General features: G+C 35.5%; 1 protein-coding gene across 1 annotated transcript; it reads right to left on the reverse strand.

Annotated features, from left to right (window-relative positions):
- Positions 1-393: 393 nt before the first annotated feature.
- Positions 394-13,827, reverse strand: LOC142606884 (DDT domain-containing protein PTM). Its single transcript, XM_075778250.1, has 11 exons — positions 11,796-13,827; positions 11,084-11,698; positions 9,143-10,256; positions 8,326-8,614; positions 8,101-8,225; positions 7,119-7,579; positions 6,514-6,542; positions 4,398-5,012; positions 3,966-4,177; positions 1,796-2,171; positions 394-798 (listed from the first exon to the last, which is right to left on the reverse strand). The coding sequence occupies exons 1-10, from the start codon at positions 13,484-13,486 to the stop codon at positions 2,157-2,159; spliced, it is 5,166 nt and encodes a 1,721-aa protein (XP_075634365.1). The 5' UTR covers positions 13,487-13,827; the 3' UTR covers positions 394-798; positions 1,796-2,156.
- Between the last annotated feature and the right edge of the window lie 5,125 nt (positions 13,828-18,952).

Below are 18,952 nucleotides of genomic sequence, written 5' to 3' on the forward strand. Positions count from 1 at the left end.
ATCAATAATTTACCACCATATTCATATGAGACCATTACATCGTAGTCATTAAATAGATTCTTTTAGTTCCTTTTACTTCTCTGTTCCTTCGTGACGATGAAATTCTTGATAACCATTATCCAACAAGCCCACCTCCATTTTCAACATCATACCCACACATCAGACCTCAATGTAACCCGGGTTGACACGAATAGCTTTGAATGACATTTTATCAACAAGGAATTGATAAGAGAAAATTGTGCTCTCTCTCTCTCTCTCTCTCTCTGTTAGACCTGTACAATAATATTACAACCATTTAAAAAAGAAAAGGCATTACTAAAATTTCAACTACCATCCTCGCGTCCTAGTCCAAAAATGAAGATTTTTTTAACAAGCTTGGAAGACAGGTATTCATTTTCTGAGAATAATCTAAAGCTTCTAAACTGAAGCACTATGATGATTGATGTTGCTGGGTAAGAACAAGAATATCCAGTAATTGATCAGAAATATCTAACATCCTTAAATGAACTAATTCTATTTTTACCTCTTAATTTTTTTTTCCAATCAATTGTTAGCCTCAAATTTCAACTAAAACTAAACCAAGTCACTCTTCCAAGTCAGTATTTACCAAAACCCCTCCCAACAAGATAAAGAATGTTAAAAATGTTCTAGGATTTTAATGTAACAATGTTGGACAATACCCATCAGAAATAACCTAGGGCCGAACAGGATACCCAGCATCCGGTGGTGGCACCCGGCCTTTTAGGCCTTCTTTGACTTAATATCATTGATAGCTCTTTTCTGAAGATCACTGAAAACCTGCAAAAATAAAATTTGAAAATCTTATATATGTCTATAAAAAGCAAAACCCAATAGATTTGTAGTATCAACGATGGTATTTCCACATTTAAAACGACCTGGAACACAACAAATACCAATACTTTCTAAGATATAACCCCAAAATGAAAATCCCAAATACAAAATTTTAAAAATAAAATATAAAAAAAGGTAAAGGAGAAATATCAAGAAAATAGAATGTAATCTTGGGATCAGGGTACAAAAGATACCTTTCACATAGATTTTCAAGAGCACAGGGTGATTTTACATATATTTCAAGAGCACAGGGTGATTTTTGGAGATGATAATCTGGGCTAAATCTGATGTCACTTAATTTACACAAAATACCTTTTACATATATTTCCAAGGGCACGGGGGAATTTTTGTAGATGATAATCTGCGCTAAATGTGATGTCACTTAGCTAAATAGTCTGTATAAGTAACCATAGAAAACCACAAAAGAGGCCATATGCCACAAAACAGAAACCACCTAAAAACATAAATATTTTATGAGTATGAAACTCACACAACCCATAGGACTTGAACCCAACAGCCCACTCTAATGAGGGTGAAGGCGCACAGAACCTTAAGATGTCACAAAACAAAAACCACCTAAACACATATATTTTGATGGGTAAGCAACTCACACTCCATGGGACTTTATTAGCCCATAACCTCAACCAAGAACCCATTCTCATGAAGGCGAGGTGCACATTTCTAAAGATGTTTTTTCTTATGAATTTTATAGTAAAACATTGCATCACTGGATTCTGTACAATAAACATAAACAGCCTTTATTGTTATTATTATTTTTGTTGTTATTATATTATTATTTTATAACCTTTCTGGTGTATCAATGGATTGGAACAGAAACTCTTTAGCATCAAATGACATGCCTAAAACAAACTTGCTTGTAAATATTATAATGTTTCTATTTCTTGAGCAGAATAATAACTTTTTCAAGGCGTGAACTATATACCTCTCCTTCCTATCTAAAGCAGATTCATTTCCCCAGTTGTAATGGTTTTCAATGCACTGCTTTGCTGCCCCGCAACCTTCTGCTTGGTTACACTGCTTTGCCCGGTAGCATATTCAATGTTTCTTTTCCTAGAACAAAGAGTTCTTAGTTGAAGATCCCTAGCTATCTGCAGTTGAATCGCCTGAAACTCTCTCTAGCTATCTGCAGTTGAATCTTTTGAAACCCGCTCATAATTATCCATTCCTTCACTGTTTTTATCCAATGGATATCTCAATAAATAACAAGCATCCCTCTTTACAAAAGAAAAAATGAAACTGAGTCCAAATATGTAGAGGTATTCCCCACTGAATACCAAGAGAATTCAATTGCAAGCAATCTGCAAACAGATTATCAAATCAGAAACTTTTTTTTTTTGATTTTATGAAATCAGAAACATTAATGGCATAAAACAATATAAGTATTTATTAACATCCCATAAAATATACAAAAAAAAAAAAAATCAATCTAATTGCTTCTGGTTCTAGAAGATAATTTATAGAAAATTATTAAAAAATTACCACCCCCCCCCCCCCTCTTCTCTCTCTCCTTTTTCTTTAAATCAAAACTCACTGTTAAAGATGAGATCGCTTATTTTGTCAGCATCAAGCAGTGTCTATGAACCGCTGAAGACCATAAGACTCAACTAGTACAATACATACAATAAAGAAAACATCTAAAAGGCATTTTAAAGACATGAATTTCTACTTTCCAAGCCCTATAAAATATAAAACTTACTAGTATTTGCTAGGAGAAATTTTTTAAAGTTAAGGGATGAAACCATCCCTTTTATCAAGCAGTCAATTGGGGAAGGAAGTCCTGTGTTCCTCTGGCATTCAGCTGGACCTTTTATCCCAAGTATGGGTATAAGGTGATTTATGATACACACAAGAAAAACATTAGTTCTTTTCATGCTAAAGTGGCTACTATCAAACAAGGAGCCTGTTGGAAATGTAACAAAGCAAGGACAGAAGATCTTGTAATCATTGAAAGCAAATTGTTTCAGTTGAAAATGGAGGCTAGTGATTAAGTTTCAAAGCTTCTTTCTAAATCAGTGTGGTTTACTAGTGCTTCTGCTTGGGAGGCTATTAGATTTATGAAAACTTGTGTTCCCTGCTGGAGTTTGGTATTACCTAAGTATGACAGAATTGTGCATTGGGGTTATAAGGGTATTGGTTTATGTGTGTTCCTCAGAAATTTCATTGATAGTAGGTATCATTTTTTTTTTCAATTGCTCTTTTTCTCGAAGAATTTGGCTACAGATTTTGGATTGGTGTTTCATTCAGCAACCTGTTTACTGCTGCAGTGAGGTAATTAAGTGGTGTGCCAGAGATCTCAAAGGTGGGAGCTTCAAAGTTAAAACTTTGTAAGCTCTCTCTTTCTGCTGCTACATAACATTTATGGTTGCAAGGAAACGTTATGAGTTCACAATGGCCTCATCAGACCTGGAGAACTTATTTTGAAGTTGATCAAATTGGATTTCAAAGCTAGGATTGTGTTTTGCAAGGGACTAAAGAAGCTTATGGTAAAAAAGTTCTGCGCTGCAATTGGGGAATATCCAATGCTGTCTTTACCAAGGACGCATATGAATTAGCAAGTTATTGTTGATCCAGGGTGTAGTGCCTTGTTTTAGCTGCAGCTTTGTAGCAGCTGTTCTAGGTATTTCAAGTTCTTTGATACTTGTCTTGAAGCCTTTAGTGGTTTTGTTTGCAGTTGAGTTAGCAGCTGGTGTTGTCTGTGGCAGATTTTTTGAACTGCTTGCTTGTATCTTGGTTTTTTTATTAATAAATTCTCTCATTCATCTATATATAAATAAAACATTGAACAACAATTAATTCAGAGGTATTAAAAACAAAACTGAATATGAAGAATTGGTAAATTTCTTTGTGGAATTTTCAATGCATGCAGAGTGAGGTACACAAATGAGGACACATAGTCGGGGATCTGGCTGTCAGGTGGATAACTGGCTGCCTTGGGATTTTTAGGCAACAGTTTGTAAAGGGCCCAAAAGGAAAAAATATATGACCGTCCATAAAAATGAAAATCTAATGAACCAATAGCTAGTCCTCCTGAAAAACAAAAAAATATATGACCACTTTGTACAGGTATTAGAGCCAAGTTATTTTAAATATACCTCGCTCAATGGTGGGACAGTATTAGAAACTTCATCATTACATTCGACCACAGCATCACTTTGGGCCTCAACCAACTGGGACACATCACTCTTCACTTCTAGCACATGGGGGCAGACAGGAGGGGTTCTTTTGCAACATATGTGGCACCTAAATCCGATAAGTTTATCAATGTTCTCTGGAGTGAGTCCAAGAGCATCTTCATGAAACCACTCTGCACAATATCATGAAGAAAAATATGTTATGATAAATTTATATAAAAGGAACTCAACAGAGCAATAAAATCTTATGTTATTAAAGGTTAATAGCAAAAGAATAAGATCTTTCAGCATGCATTCTGTTCCTCATCAGCATCAAATAACTAAATACACAATTGAAAAATGAAAGAGTTAACCAAAACAAGAAGAAATAAAGAACTGTGAAAAGTAAAGTACCTTTACAAATTTCACAAGCAATATAATTTAGTGTAGATGAACAACTTGCTTCACAACAAATAAGGCATTTGGGCTGACCAAGAGTTACAGACAAATTCTCAGAAGAGGAATGAATATTTTTCTCCCTAAAATGAGTCACTCGTTCATCATTCGGCTTTCTAGACAACCGGAGACCATTAAGCCAGTAACTATGGTAAACATGAGTTCTTTTCTTCCGCCAAGAAGCTGTTCTTTTCGGTTTTTGAGATGTTTTCTTTTTGGATTTAATCCTTCTCCCTTTCTTGCGTTGTTCAAGTTTTTTATTTTGTAATGACAAGCCTTTAGCTTTCCTTGGTGAACGACGCAGAGGTACAGAAGCTGGAACTTTTTTACTATTCTGAGATCGTACTTGTACAACCTTTGTTACTTTTCTTCTACTTTTTAGTCGCACTGGTCTGCTAACTTTGGATGCTTTTTTACGCTTTTGTGTCTGTAATTTCCCTCCTTTGGTGCCAGTTTTCCCTCTTTTTGCAACAACCTTGGTAGACTTCCCATTCTGGCATCGGTGGCATGTGTATGTACATTCAGCAGTGATGGCCCCAGCAGATTTCCTGACATGCCTTTTATGAAAAAATCCTGAAATATGAATATAACCAGGTCACTCACTAAACTCAAAATGTAAAAAGTAGCTCCATGACCTACATCAACCTTGAAGCTATCACATTAAAAGTAACAGAAGACAAACACAAGCTATTTATGTAAATTATCAATTTATCTGTAATGAATCACACAACAATATTAATGAGGGAAAGTTTGCAACACAAATATATTTGCTAAAATGAGAGCAGCAGAGGCAGCTAAGCTGCATAAAGAAGCTTTAAAAAGAACGTTAATACCACCAACAGGAGCAAAACTGTTGACCAAATCAGTAAAGCTTAGGATTACAAATAGATTCCACTAGTGACATCATTCAGGAGCCTAAGCAAGACGGAGGAAAATATTGGGCTATTTACAAAATGAATAATCTGAAAGGCATACACTCTTTCTTTCTAATGTGTAATTAAATAATCTGGGAACATAACGGGATGATTTCATTATGGCATACACAAATCATGGAGTAACAATGAAACTTTCATTCAAAACCATGTCAACAATTAAAGAATTGGATTTTGGAAAAAACATGTAGGGTAGGAAATCAAACCCGAAGAAATATGTTATCAGAATGGTTAGGCATTTCCAATTATTATTTTGAAAACAGGTTGAGTGTACTAGTATCAAAAACCTCTTCTCAAGCTTCTATGGGTCAGCAGCTAATGATAAAACATTGCCCATAATTTTAGTAATCATTATATATATAATTTGATCATATTGAGTAAATTTCACAGCTTAATATATAGTTGTCCTTTCACTTTTCCACTCCCACTTCAGGTCTCTCCTTGACTTACCTCATATAGTCACATTTTAGCAGTGGTATACATCTTTTACAACAAACAAATAAAATCATCTCAACAGACAGTACTTATCAACTATCTATGCCACCTAAGTGTCTAAAGTAAATAATTAAAGGGAAACGAAATTAACAATCTTTTATGGTACAACCTCAGAGTTTACCTCTTGCTTTATAGTCAATAGCAGCTATTTAATAAAGAAATTTTATAGTTCCACAGAAATTTTCTTCAAGAATCATCATAGCTTATCAAAGCCAACCAGGATACAACATAACCAGTGCCACACTGTATTAGTGACTTTGATGTATAGTGCCAAACTAAAAAAGGTTAAATTCGCTACATTTCTTGTGCCCATTTGATACAGTTCCTGACCTCAGCTATAAACTAACAACTACACACTAGAACAATAATTTACGCTATTGCAACACACATTATGCAAGAGACAAGTAAAAATTGAAAAGAAAAAAAAAAATCTAATCCAGTACAAAGAATATTTAGGGCAAAAACATATCCATATCTTCCAAATCCCAATACAGTTAAGCACAATCCATCACAAAAATAATGGAAGAAATTAAATTATATTTTTTATAAAAAAATAAAATAAACTCTCATTAAATTGTACACAAACCACAAAATAACATATTAGTTACCAAAGGAAAAGGTCATAGTACAAAAATTCAAAAACTCACCTTTACAATGCTGGCAGCTCACAGCTTCCCTGCCAATATTAAAAATATATAAATTCATCATATGAAGAAATGAAGTCAGTAAGATGAAAATTAAAATGGAACTGAGAAAATGCTTAACAGGCAAGAAAATCTGAGCATATTTTAGCCTCAAACAATGAGAGACTAAGAACATAAGAATTCTTGAGCAAAAATTCTAATCACAAAACTCAGTTCTCAAATTAACCAGAACAACCTATAACCTATTTCACCCTTCTTAGTTCCCTCTCCCATACCATCTAATGCCATTCAACCTGCATTGAGACATTCAAAATTACAGGAGCATACTAATTTTCATGCATTGTAGTTTTTATTGCTGATGTCTTTAGCACACTGCCTGTGTGCTTTGGTTCCTTGTATTATCTTTCTTTTTATTCATTTTAGTATTTTATATATATATTACAGGACCATACTTTGGCCAATTGATGTGAACGTGAAAGGTGTGATTGAAATCTAGGGTTCAGATAAAGTAAATTTAAAGTATTTGGGACAACCTACCAGAGAAATTGAGTTCAAGCAATTCATAGGTATAAGAGATAAATACATGAAATATTAGAAATATTTAATACCTGATCAGGACATCTTTATTGCAATGCCCACACTGATGATACTCAGATCTTTCTGCCTTGGAAAACAAATATGAAAATCCCCTTTTCTGGAGGCGTCTATTTGTTACTCTACCAACCTCGGGAAGTTTCCTAGATTTCATCTCATTAGATTTGCGGGCAATTCTTTTCTCCTCAAAATTTTTCAAGAGATACAAGGGAACATAAGATTCAGCCAACCAATATCTCTTCCTTTCACTAGAGGTATCTTCCAGAGGGGACCCATGCCTTTTAACAATGCCAGGTATAACTCTTCTCTTGCCAAAATCAAGAAGATATTTTACCACTTCCCCTTCAGTGCTCTTCCTTCGGATAATAACTTTCTTGAACAATCTGATTGATTTAATAGTTTCCTTGTCCAATGCAGGGAGAGGGAGTGCGTTTTCAATGTTATCCCACTTAATGTTTAAATCAAACTCTCTAACCTGTAAACTTTACATGAATTAGTGGACCAAGAATTACAGAAGGCATCCAATTCATGACCACGTATAAGTGCCAAAAGTGAGGTCTGAAAAAAGTCCTGGCCTGGCAATTACTGTGGTTACAGCCTATATATATATCACTCACCATGTAATAAAAGCCAACTTATACGCTAAAAATATTATTATTACATATTTACCACAAATACAAAATAGTTAAATATATAAATTGAGGTCACTCTCATTGAGTGAACGTGTTAAAAAACCGCACTGATTTTGCCAGCAGTAGTGATGGAAGTCTAGAAACACAAGTATTTCCTTTTTGATTGGTAAGTTACACACCTAGTGGGTCTTGAACCCGCAACATCACCCTCCACTGAGGACTTATAAGGGGAGGAGGTACCAATTGAGCTAGAGCTCATTGGCCAAGAAACACAAGTATTTCAAAGCAAGAAATAATTCAGGAAGGCCATTGCAACACCTAAACATCAGATACCAAAAGAAACTGGAATTTCCAGGAGATATACCTGGAAAGCAAGCTGCTCTACACTTGTTGCTGTCTCAACAGCAGATCGCCAAGCAACATATCTGCTTCTCTTTGCATATTCTGAATTCTCAGGATATAATATGCCCGGTATCTTTACACACCCAGCTGCAGAATTTTAAACTTCAAACAAATTCAGAATAATTATTCAGCTGACTTTATTGTAAACACTATGACTCCAACAAGAAAGAGAAGACAATATGCAGACCTTGTCTGGCCGCCTTTGATGCCAAGGAGTGAGGAAGAATCTTCCAATTAAACACTTTACGAGAAAGCCTACCACCTCTCCACCATAATATACCCAATCCACCAGCAGCATTTGAAGAAGGATTCGACTCAGGTTCTGAAGACCTAACCCTTTTCCGGTTAATACCATGTTTTGAGGATGCCCGTGATGAACTAATGACAACATGTGCAGCTGAACCAACAGTAGCAACAGAATCCACATGTCTTGACCACTCAGTTGAGAGTGCAAGAGGACGCAGATTTGACTCCAACTGTGGACATTCCATAACAACAAAAATTACCCCAAAAGTTTCAGAGAATGAATTACAAAGATAGCTAATTATAAGAAGTCAGAAGATGCATATGGGGTGCAATTTGGGCCACTTCAAACCAAGGAGTGATTAACTCCACCCAAGTAACAGAGAGGGAAATCTGTCTCTGCACCCCACCCCTCTCCCTTGCCACCTAAGTCAAGGACTAAAGACCCAACGAAAGCAAATCTGTTATTATTTACATATTTTTATATAATAAGAACCATTAACACGTCCTCCACCCCCGCCACCCCTAAAATAAACGCCCAAAGAAAACAGCAGACCACATAGCAAAGCATGCACATTTAGAAAGTGAAGCAAGAAGAAAGCCTTAAAATTAAGTTAGAAAGTCCAGCAGTACGTTTCAATTTGAACAAAATGAATATTGGGTCAAAGTGAACCCCAAAATGACAAGCCCAGCTAATTTTGAGTTGTACCCCCAAAGATTCATAATCAAGTTAAAATAGAGAGGAAGCAAAGAATACTCACTGTGAGCAATAAATGTTTAACAGACCCCACATCAGATGCCTTAAGAATACTTTTTTGCCAGTACTTGGTAAAATGTGGATTCAGCCATGGACCCAACAACAGCCCATGCAGACGATCTTCAACAGAAAGAATATGACAGATGACATCCATAAGATGGCTTTTCCTATTCTTTTTCGATTGAAGCCCTACCATATCACTTTTAGAACCTTCCCAGACAGTTCCTAAATACATGTTAAACAAGCAATCTCTGTCATCAGTTGGAACTCTACAGGAAAAGCACCACCCACACTTCTCTTTCCTTGCATCTACATCTAGATTCTGAGTATTTGCCCAACCAAACTTGGTAGATTTCTTCACAATGGCCTTCATCTGTGCTGCAATTATATCCTCCTCTGTTATAATAGTGTTTTCATTGATTTTGTCCGATGATTTAGGCATCAACTCCTCTGCAACAGATGAGGCAGTTTGAGCAAAACTGTAATAGTTCATGTAACCAATCCCACAATTCATAGGGGATCTCTCTCTCTTTCTAGTAGTTATAGTAGATGAGGAATGGCCAGGATCTGCAGCTTCCATATTATTTTCTCGTTTGACATCTACGCTTGTAGAAGTCAAAGAACAGCCTCTAGAAAGTCGGCGTCTTCGTGGTTTTTCCGATCTATTTGAATCATGGGGCCCATGATTTTGAAAATTCTGAATGTCTACACTCATTTGTGTGGCTCCAGCTGATCCTTCTGGATTCATATGTGGACTTTCTGTTGCAGTCATGGAATTTGACAAGTTCACTGAACATCCACTATTACAGTTTTCTTTAACTTTTCTTGCATCATCAGTTTCATTCTTCACAGTATTTGTTTTTGAAGATGTCAATGGTGCCAAGGTCATTAAAATAGCTGGGCTATGTCCCTTCGTAAGAATGTCTGAGCATACAGAAGGGTTCAGCAGGTCCAAATTACTAGCCCCATTCAAACAGAGGGGGATAACCCACTGCTTGTAAATAGCCATTAATATGGCACCATAGGAAATATCTGACTCCTTTAGCACTTCAATTACAACACCCAAATCATTTCTATGGTAGTAACTGAATGAGGATTCAGTCTCACATGACTCTGACCTGCAAGTTCAAAATCCAGACATAATATAACCTAGAACAGTTCAGGATGATCAAGAGTAGCATGAGAAATTGTTCATCATGAAAGATATGTATTCTGTCTTTTTATGACAAAAATTTTTATTAGGAGCAGATGGTGCATATCATTATGCCAATGCTTAAGAAAAGAAGAAAATGAAATATAATCATTCAAAAAACAAAGTAAAAAAAAAAAGTCAATTCCTTGTCTGACAATACACTTTGAAAGGGAAAAGAAATCAACACTACCTTCACAAAAGAAAAGATCATGCTACAAGTTCATTTTTTAATCAAAATCTAAATATGACAGCCACTCAACTGTTTAAATCCAACCAATAAAAAAGACCCAAAAAAAAAAAAAAAACTGACTCACAATATCATGGCCACTGAAGAATAATCAAAACTCCAGCACTGATAAGGTGAAAACTGATGAGACTTTGATAAATAAGTTTCTATTATTTTTCAAGTGATCAACTAATTCATGACAAATAACTAATCCTAAGCCTGACTCCTCAAAAATGGATACACAAATTATTTTCTTTGTATGGATCATGAAATTGTAAAATCCATGTTCAGAGTGTTTTGCAGTCTCACTACCGAAAGTATCCTCTTTCCTAGAAAAATAAACCATCCTCAGCAATTAATAAGGCCAAACAGGTGCTGGCTCAAAGGTTTAAGACAATATTATTAGGGAAATCTATATCAAGAGAAGTGACTTATCATAAAAAGAATGATTACTTTATTAGCAATAGTAGACTAGTAGTAGAAGTTATATTCAATTTAACTATGTAGAAAAAATAAGAAAAACTTACACCAACAAGTAACCACAGCTGCTAAAATAGAGCCGACCATGAGGATCAATTCCCAGTAACTCTGCTCCTCGAAGTGACTTGCGCGGTTTCATCCAAGGCTTATGTCTGTCGATGGCACACTCAGGGCAGTACCAGTCACCCTCAGGCAAAAGATCACTAGCAATTCCCACACACTTTGAATGGTATGCAGCAGGACACCCATCACAGCATATTAAGATTCCATCCATCTTACAAAGGCAGCATTCATCGCTATTCCAGTCAGTGGCATCCTCACCAACCTCCTTGGGCAAACAAGAGCCACCAGAATCATCTACTGTAACTTTCCTTTTCTTGTTAATCCCAAGGTTTGTACTCCGATCAAAAACCATGTCAGGATCAGCTGCCAAAGATCTTCTATTAAGTTCAGACCTTATGACTTCCACTTCAATCATATCATCACACAGACATCGAAGTATCTCAACCTTTACGGCAGCAGATTGTTTATAGTAGTCACTTTTAAATAGCTTTAAGTGACTAATATTAAAACCCGGTTTCAATCCCGAACCATGAATCAGTAGGTACTCAGCCATAAAAATCGGCCACGTAATTAAGTCTAACAAATCCCAGTTAAGACTCCTACATCAAAATTTTGACAGAGAAAACAATAAGCACTAATATATTCAAACCAATTTATTTTGCTTGGAAATAGTAAGAGGCAAGGAATAAAGAATACCTCAGGCAATTAGAAGCAGATTCAGAACCTTCATTTGAAAGGTTCTCCAAATGCTTCCTCAGAGTTTGCAAAATAGAAACATGAATGCAATCAAACAATGTACTAGGAGACTTGCTCTTCAATACTGCTACAAAATCCTCCAGCTCAAAGGGACTCAGAAATAATAAACTACTAAATGATCTTAAACAGGCATAGACAGAAAAGAGGTCAGGAATAGGAATTTCATCTAAATTCAAATTTTGTGATGAAGGGGGTAATTGCGGCTTTGAGGGAAGAGCACTGATCTTGTCAGATGCTTCGCAACCTGAAATCACTGGCACTTCCTCTGTTACTGCACTAACTGCAGGGGACAGTGTATCATCAGCAGCACATGAAGTCATCGAAACACGATTCTGAGCAGACCCTCTACGAGCACTTCTCCTCAAAACTGTCTCTGTCGTGGATTTCAAATTATCTGATTTTCTTCTTCTCTTTCTCCGGCTGCTTCCTTGTTTGCATGGACTTCCTAAGTTGCCTTGATCCCCATGAACAACTGTAGCACCAGCCTCAGAAACACCGTCCTTCAACTTAACTTCCATAGAACTACAGCCCTCAACACTATTTTCCTTCTCAAGTCCAACCAACCCTAAAGATGCATCTGCAACCGCAGGCTCAAGGGACCCACTAATACCCTGCATCAATAAGCCCTCATTGATATCTAAATCAGCTTGCTTCAAAAGCCCATTTGCTCCATCTTCCTCACATTTTTCTTCAATATCTTTCTTTTGAATTTCTTCAACAATCTCAGAAGATTCACTAGCCTTAAACACTACTCCACCATCACCATCTGCATCCTTAATTTCCTCACAAACCTCCAAATTCAAATCAAAATCACATTCCCTCTTCTGGGTTCCCAAACAAGAAACCCCCAAATTTCCACCACCCAAATCATCATCTAAATCACCATTGACATCCAAATTCAAATCAATACAATCCCTTTTCCTCACATTGTCCTCAGGCTTCACATGGGTATCATCAAACCCATCACTATTCAAATCCACCTCCTCATTCAAATTAAACCTAGCATTCAAATCAAGCCCATCATTTCTATTCAAATTCTCCCCAATCCCAATCCCAATCCCAATTCCACTTCCACTCCCCTTCCCTAGGGTTTGTGCTTCTTCAACACTAACATTCAAATTCCTATCAACCTCCACACACACACTCTCTCTCTCCTCCTTCTCTACAAACCCATCTCCCATTTCCAAATTCCCTTCAAACCCATCACCTAAATTACCGTTAGAATTCGAATTCCCACTAAAATTCCCTCCAAACCCATTACTCAAATCACAATTAGAATTCAAATCAGTCACGAAATTAAGGCTAGCATTACCTGCACCGCCACCAACCTCGCTCTTCGGCTCGATACGGGGCCGCTTCTTGGGCTTCCGGCCAAGCCGCGACCCATCCTCAGCCAACAACCCTTGGGCTTGAGCTTCAGCTTGAGCTTCTTCTTCCTCTTCCTCTTCCTCTTCTTCGTCTTCTTGGGCCTGTAAGAGCAAAGTGAGTTGGGAAAAACCGAGCTCCTCTGAATCATCGTTGTCATAGACGATCTCGAACAACCCAGAGGACACGTCGTAGGATCTCACGGTCCCCGAGAAAACCCCAAAGCCCTTGAAATCTTTCTTCACAGTTCTACCTACAAACTCCATGTCGATCCGTGAGAGAAAATTCGAATTGAGAGAAAAACAAAATGGGTTTTTTTTTTTTTAATTTTTCAATTTCTTCTTCGTCTCTGTCCAGAAATGCCTTTTTGGGCACAGAAAAACAGAGAAAGAGAGAGAGAGACACACACACACAAAACCAATATTTTGTTTTGTAATTTGTTAACTCTGTCTCTCTCTCTATCTCTCTCTAGAAAATACTTTTAACGTGCAAATAAGGAGAGAGAAAGAAAGAGAGGTACAAAAAACACTAAACTTGAGAGGAACGTGAGTTTTTTGCGAGAAGTGGAGTGGGTAATAAAAATGAAAGGAGAGAGAGAGAGAGAGAGAGAGAGTGCGAAAATATCTGAAAGGCAGTTTATAAATTATATATATATATTGTGGAATTTTGGAAAGGAAGTAAAAGGCATCCCAAGTGCTGGTAGTTAGGTAGGAGGGAACTAACTAGGAACTAGAAATGGGAAAGGGTGAAAAAACCTGCCCCAAACCTAAAAATAGAGGTCGTAACTTGATGCATGCAGGACAGGGTGTCATGGGATGGCATGTAATCGAAGGAGTAATAAGATATTAAAAGAGATGATAGTTATAACTCTTGTGACTATTTGGGAATATCTTATCTTAACTAGTTTTATGTCTTATCAATTGAAAATTATCTATTTTCGGTGGCTTATTTGCATAGAGTAATTGCTAAGACTACGACTTTTGCTTTAACTTGCTCACGTGACAAGTTGTAGTGTTGAAGTAAAAGTAGTGAGTTCATATGGGTCTACTACTCACAATTTGCTCATGTGGTAAGTTGTGACAAAAGTTGTAGTCGTAGCATTATTCATTTGTTTAATACAAAACAAAAGGCTAAAGCTAGCTTATTTTTTAACATGTGAAACTTGTATTATTTGAAATAAAACTGAGACAAAAAGTAATGCAGGACTCACAAATAGTGGATAATTTAAGCAAAAACTAGCTTATAATTGGTTGTCAAACACACACACACACATGTCCTTTTGGAAACAATTTATCCAGTTTTTTACTGAAAGTATAGTAAATAAATATGTGGGGGGACGAGGATCCAAGAATACAAACAAAGGGACTAAGGGTACTGTTGAGGGAACGAACCTTGTAAAGCACCAGCAGAATGTCTTCGGGAAAATACAAGTGACCTTATGCAAGTATAGAAAGGCTACAATGAACGAGGACTCCAAGGATGCCAACATGCCCTCAAGAAACCGAGAATCAAGGCTAAAGGCTGTCAGGTGCAGATCGAGGGCAAAGAGAAAGATTTGTCACTAAGTAGGGAAGAAATGAAAGAAGATGGATAAAGCATCCATCACCTCCGCATTCAATACTTTGCAACCACTTAGCTGGCCGCATTAATGAGGAAATGACTTATGAACAGTGTCAAACTAGCTCATACCTCAGTGTAGAAGCCTTCTAGTAAAGTCTTGATGGGACAAGTATCAGAGAAATCCAATCTTGACCTTCCAAATGTAGGGCTTAGATGTGTCTTAGCTGATTTTGTAAAGTCAATAAGCCCCTGGATCAAATGATGGACTTCTAGAGACTTGAATGCTACTTGTAATCTCTTTCTCGAACTAAACCCAAGGACCCCAATGCATTTATCATTAGCCTACCCTTGAAATTGATTCAAACACACCCACTTTAACCTTTTCATAATATTAAAGGCATTTAAAGTTGATTTAGCATCCCACTTCTCAAAAAAAATAATGATGTGAGCAAAAGTAGCAAATTTGTACTATCCATAAATGTGACTTACTTTTAGCCCACCACAAAAACTAAAAGTTAAATAAAATAAACTAATTGTCTATTTGGCATTGAATTATAAGTCAACTTTTTTGCTTTTAATTTTTATGTACCATTTTTGAATACTTCACTTTTTTAAAGTAGAAGCATACTTTAGCACTTTTTTTAACAAAAATAAAAAATAAATTGTTCCAAAAAGCTATTTAATTGATGTTTTGCCAAAAATACTGTAGCAATTAACAACTAGCTTATAATTTAATCCTAAATGCACAATAGTGTATGAGACACACAATGCTACATTAGTTGAAAATTGTGTTTTAAAATTTCAGTTAAAATTGCAAAATCGTATCATTTCATAAAGTAGGTGTAAGCGCACAATTGCACCTGGCCTCAAGAACAGTTACGGGTTCAGGCCCAATGAGCCTTAAACAATATGAATTTGTAGAGTGTGGGCTTGAAACCCAAGTTAGAAGTGTTTGAGGATTAAATGACAAGTCAAAGATTGCAAACACTTGTAAACAACAAAGAATATTGTAAATCAGCCTACTCGGACGTAAGCCGAGAGATGTTCTTATATTCTCTCTTTCTCTTTAGATTACAAAGAAGGGATCCCCATTTCTGTTCTAAGTTGCTCCTTAAATACTCCTCTTTTTGATACTTTGTACACGTGTTGCCCCAACTCCCCCTTAGCCTAGATATTTCTTTTCTCAGTGCCTTTGAATAGTAACCAGAAGTTTCCCTTCCACTGTTCAGGTGTCACTTCCCCATTAATGCGGCCAGGGTGGTAGGTGCAGGGTCTTTAATGTGGAGGTGGCAGCCTTTATCTTTGGTATTTCCTTAACATCGGTGCTTCTAGGACATTCAAGGGTTTCCCCCCTTTAACCATCGGTCTTGACCATGTCATTCCCTAACCTTTATCATGAAGTCCCGGGTTCTCCGGTGTCCGTCCGTAGAGAAATTCACCCTCGGCTGGATCCTCGGATCCTCGGCGTATGGGCCGACCCGTAGTACTAACAAATTCCAAATCCAAGAGCAGGTCGGCCTTCCTTAGCATGGCCCAAAGGCCCACATCCCCATCAGAATCTTTTTACTCCCCACAGTAGGTACATAAAAGTGTGTTTTAATATTTTAGTTAAAATTGTAAAATCGTGTCATTTCATAAAGTATAGGTACAGAAAAGTGTATAAAGAGATTTACCCAAATTAAAAAGTAAATATTTGGTCAACTAAAGGATAAAGCTTTTGTATTTTTCTTTTTGTCCTTCATTCTCTGAAATGCTAGTGCTTAAGAGGGTTGTCTCTATTTATTCGGTGGAAATAATAATAATAATAATAATAATAATAATAATAATAATAACAACTTTAGGGATACAGTTTATTCCATAACTTTTTTGTTCACAAAAAGTTGAATTAGTTGTAAATTCTAGAAAACAAAAATGGTGCTAATGATGAGTTTAAGTAAAAGTTGTAAAATAACTCACAACTTGTCATCTTAATAAGTTGTAAAAAAATTGTGCTCATAATAAAGTTGAAAATATAATAATAATTGCTTGGAAGTAAGGAGCTTGATTGATGGTTCTAATTGTTATACCATGTGATGCATTGGATAAGTTTTGTAAAATAAATATTTAATGAAGTATATAATTAAAATTAGATGTATTGACAAACAAGAAGTTAGCTCAAAAAAATTATATAAAACAATATTAAATGTAATTTAATTATAGTGGTTTCAGTTAGCTCAATTTATAAAATCTTTTACCATTTAAAGTTGAACTTTAAGTTCGGATTTCACAATGTTTCTCAAAAAAAAAAAAAAAATCGGATTCCACAAAAACAAAAAACAAAAACTCATTTGTAAAGTCAACTCAATCATCATAAATCAAACACCAAAGTTTCAAATATAGTTTAATTAACATATATGACTTTCTTTTTGTTGACTCGTAACAATTTAACATTATTTGTAACTCTATAAATAAAAATGTTATACATAGAAAAAACAAGATAACTTTCTAAAGTTGATGCACCAAATATGGAGAAAAGTCTCCTGCTTCCATTTTTCTAATATACTATAAGTCGGTAACTTATGCAATATAAGAGGAACTTGGCATACGTGTACCAATTAAAAGCTTTTTTTTTTTTTTTACAATTAATATATCATATATGCATAGAAAAGGTTATTCTACTATGAATTATAGATTCAAAGTTCTATTCATGCGTTATCATAAATTAATAAAACTATGTGCATAAAAAGGTCGTCCCATCACAATTGAGAGTAGTTTTTGTAATACTTAATCGTATTCTCAAGTAACCTTCTTGACAGAATATCGAATGTGCAATGACCACCTGGGAAGAAGGGAAAATAGTGAAAATATATAATAAAATAAAAATAATCTTTTAAATAACATTCTACTATTTTGATGTTTAAGAGTTTAGTAAGAGTGAATGAAATGACTATGAGACAATGCTCATTCCATCATATTCCCAATGAAACATTCCTCCCAAACACACTAAGAGACATGTCGATCACCAAGTTTTCCGCTCACAAGGGGAGATCGGCTTTGAGGTTCGCCATCAAGTCCCTTAACATAAGTATTGCACGTAGGTATATTCCTAAACTTTAGGCTCTTTGTTCATTATCTTGGTAAATTAAGTGATGTTTTCATTTATTTATGTATAATTTAATAGTTGAGGGAGTGAGGATTTCAATTCTGGATGTCTTCGGTGGAAATGTCAACAAGTGATAGTTGACTTACAAGACTCTTGGTAATGTTTTCATTTTCAATATTATGAAATTTGATTGATGGAAGTGAAAAGGTATGTTTCTTGTTGTATTTTAGAAGTACACATAAGATAATAGCTAGTTAAATGAGAATGATAATACATTATCATGCACGATGTATGTTTATCTTAATGAAGACACATTATAATCTTGATTTTGGACAATGAAACAAAATGATTTTAAGTACACGAATAATGAACAAGATTCAAGATTTTAACATACAACTATGAGTTGAATTCGCATAACGCGTTCTTTTACATTGAGCCCATATTCGTGAATGATGAAATTGAAAATGTGAATTTGGTTAATGGTATAAAATCTATGCAGATTGCATTTCTTTGGACCTATTTTTATGTTTAGACTATGATTTTCTTTAATATTTTTTTATGAGATTTAGTTTGTGATCTTTGATGACAGATGAATTGATTATTTGTGATTAATAAAAACGTAAATGATATGGTTATGCATATTTAAAATTTTGTATAGTAGTTGTGAATGGTAAACTATTATTAGCCATTACATCATAGGATACCAATCTTCAAATTGTGTCGGATGAGTGTATAATATATTCTCATACCGCCAATCAACCTTTGAGCTTAGATAGAGAGATATAGATTAGTAGTTATCCTTGTAATTTTTTTTTAAAGATATTACTTAAAGACAAAGTTGTGTACTTTAATTCTATAGATTGTAATTAGGACACAAGACATTGCATTTTTTCTTCTTATGTATTGAAGCAGTGTTAAATTTACTTTTTCTTTTTTCCTTATGGTTTTCTTGATTTTGTCCCAAAATTAAATGACATAATGATTCAATGTAAATCCTTCAATTCAAGGAGATGAATATCCGTAGATGAGTCTCAATTTTGAGACTCATTACTAGAAGTGTTAAAAATGTTAATTGATGATGTCGAAAATC

Source organism: Castanea sativa, chromosome 8 (assembly GCF_040712315.1).
Source record: "Castanea sativa cultivar Marrone di Chiusa Pesio chromosome 8, ASM4071231v1".
NCBI lineage: Eukaryota > Viridiplantae > Streptophyta > Magnoliopsida > Fagales > Fagaceae > Castanea > Castanea sativa.